This window comes from Notothenia coriiceps, unplaced genomic scaffold (genome assembly GCF_000735185.1).
Source record: "Notothenia coriiceps isolate Sejong01 unplaced genomic scaffold, NC01 NC01_scaffold00028356, whole genome shotgun sequence".
NCBI lineage: Eukaryota > Metazoa > Chordata > Actinopteri > Perciformes > Nototheniidae > Notothenia > Notothenia coriiceps.
Genome location: NW_011361057.1, coordinates 1 through 2,012, shown reverse-complemented (window position 1 = coordinate 2,012; position 2,012 = coordinate 1). Strand labels below are relative to the sequence as shown.

The 2,012-nt window shown below is 40.0% G+C and overlaps 1 protein-coding gene across 1 annotated transcript; it reads left to right on the top strand.

Moving 5' to 3' along the window:
• Positions 1-1,114: 1,114 nt before the first annotated feature.
• Positions 1,115-1,660, top strand: rbbp5 (retinoblastoma binding protein 5; the record flags this gene model as incomplete). Its single annotated transcript, XM_010785821.1, has 2 exons — positions 1,115-1,277; positions 1,551-1,660. Coding segments are annotated over 2 exons (273 nt in total), but the record flags the coding sequence as incomplete, so codon positions are not given.
• Positions 1,661-2,012: the final 352 nt, after the last annotated feature.

The following is a 2,012-nucleotide window of genomic DNA, read 5'->3' as shown; positions in this document are numbered from 1 at the left end:
GTGAAAACTGGATACAAAATCCACAATCAATTACAAATTAAATTACAATTTCAAGAATCTGCAAATAAGGTGGTCTGTCCTCATGAGCAATGTAAACAACATTGTATCATTTAGATACCGAAAGTACAATATATTGAACACTGTGCTGCTGTCATTTCCCCCTAATGATAACCTGAGATGGAGAATTATAACTCACAATGAAAATTGTTCAGGAAAGTGGGTATAGAGTAGACATGTAGAACTAGATAAGCTTATGATAAGCCAGCCTTGTCTACTTATTAAGGAAAAGTGGGAGGTTCTTTTTAATGAACAGTAGCTTCTCTGCTTTATCAGCCATAAGTCTGTTCCTCTTCTCATCAAGCACATGAGAGGCAGCGCTGAAGAAGTCTCTCGCTGTCAGTGCTTGTGATTTGATCTTACTCCGCATATTTGTCCGGGTGTTTTGATTTCAAGTGGTGGAGTAATCCTGAAGTGGTGAAAGTCTTTGCAGTTACACCCCCTCGAGAAATGTCAGCTGAACGCGTTTTACAAATCGCAATCCGCGCCTCTTTCTCTGATATTTTTAAATATCTCCAAGCACCAGACATGTTGGCTGTGAGCCAGCCGCGAGCATGGTCGCGCGCGGTGCTTGTCGCCGCGTTTTGATTACGTCATCACAACAACACGTACCAACGTAACCCTGTTCTCTGACATTCGGTGATATTTTTTCGGTGCTAGAACCCTTTCGGCCGAAAGCCGAAAGGGCCTTTTTAACCATTTTCGGCCGATAATTTTCGGCGGCCGAATATTCGGTGCATCCCTATTAAAAACTGATAAAGTGATATTTGTATAAATATAATTTTTGCATTTTAGAAGCTTAAGAAAGTCTTCTAAACTAAAAAGTTGGAATTGTATTTATTTATAATTTACAATCTTAACCTGCACAAAAATAAACTGTCATAATCTTTGACATATCCCAGACTGTGAAAAAATCGAATTCCCTTAGTATTTAATTTACAGAATGTGAATTAAACTCAACTTATATTGTTATATTTGTCCTTTAAGGACATTTGAGCAACTTTTGCACAAGGGTTAATACACCTTCCTATAACAAGAATCTGTGTGTGTGTTTTAGGGACAAAGTGCTGGTGTGTCCCATGAAGTCAGCGCCGGTCCTGCTGACGCTCTCAGACTCCAAACACGTCGTCCTGCCAGTGGACGACGACTCAGACCTCAATGTGGTGGCTGCCTTCGACAGGCGGGGGCAGTACATCTACACAGGCAACGCCAAAGGAAAGGTCAGACAGAACTTATTGCACAGTTTTCCAATATGAATATTGAGAGAAAAAAGCTCAGTGCTTGAATATGTACATGTAGAATCAAGCAGATATCAATGCAGGCCAGAAATTTCTCCTGAATTGTTATTCTGTTCTTCAGAATAAATAACTTAATCCCAACTTTATACATTTTTCTCCAATTAAATGTTTAACCATAAGCTGTTCCTTTGTTTTGTGAGTGCTGTCCAGTGGTTTTTGCTGGTTTCCTTCACCATCATGTCCCTGTTGTTGCAGATCCTGGTTTTGAAAACAACCAATCAGGAGCTGGTGGCTTCCTTCAGAGTTACGACAGGCACCAGCAACACCACCGCCATCAAATCCATTGAATTTGCACGCAAGGGCAGGTGAGAGGCAGCAGAAGGTCTTTCAGTGTGTCGAGCTGGCTGGATACACAAAATGTGGATTACACAGATTTGGTTCATAGTTACTATTCTAAAAAACATCTAAAACTAAAACAAAAAGGTTCAGGTTATATTATTATAAACTGAAAATAGAGGAATATGATAACCTTTCTAGACCCTCCAGAAAAACGCGGGCAAAAATCCTTGATTATGCGGGCTAAATTCCTTGATTATGCGGGCTAAAATCCTTGATTATGCGATTAAACATGCGGGGTTTTTATGTGATTTTATGCGGTGAAATTGCAGGAAGTTGCGAAATATGCGGAAAGTTGCGAAATATGCTAAATATGCGGGA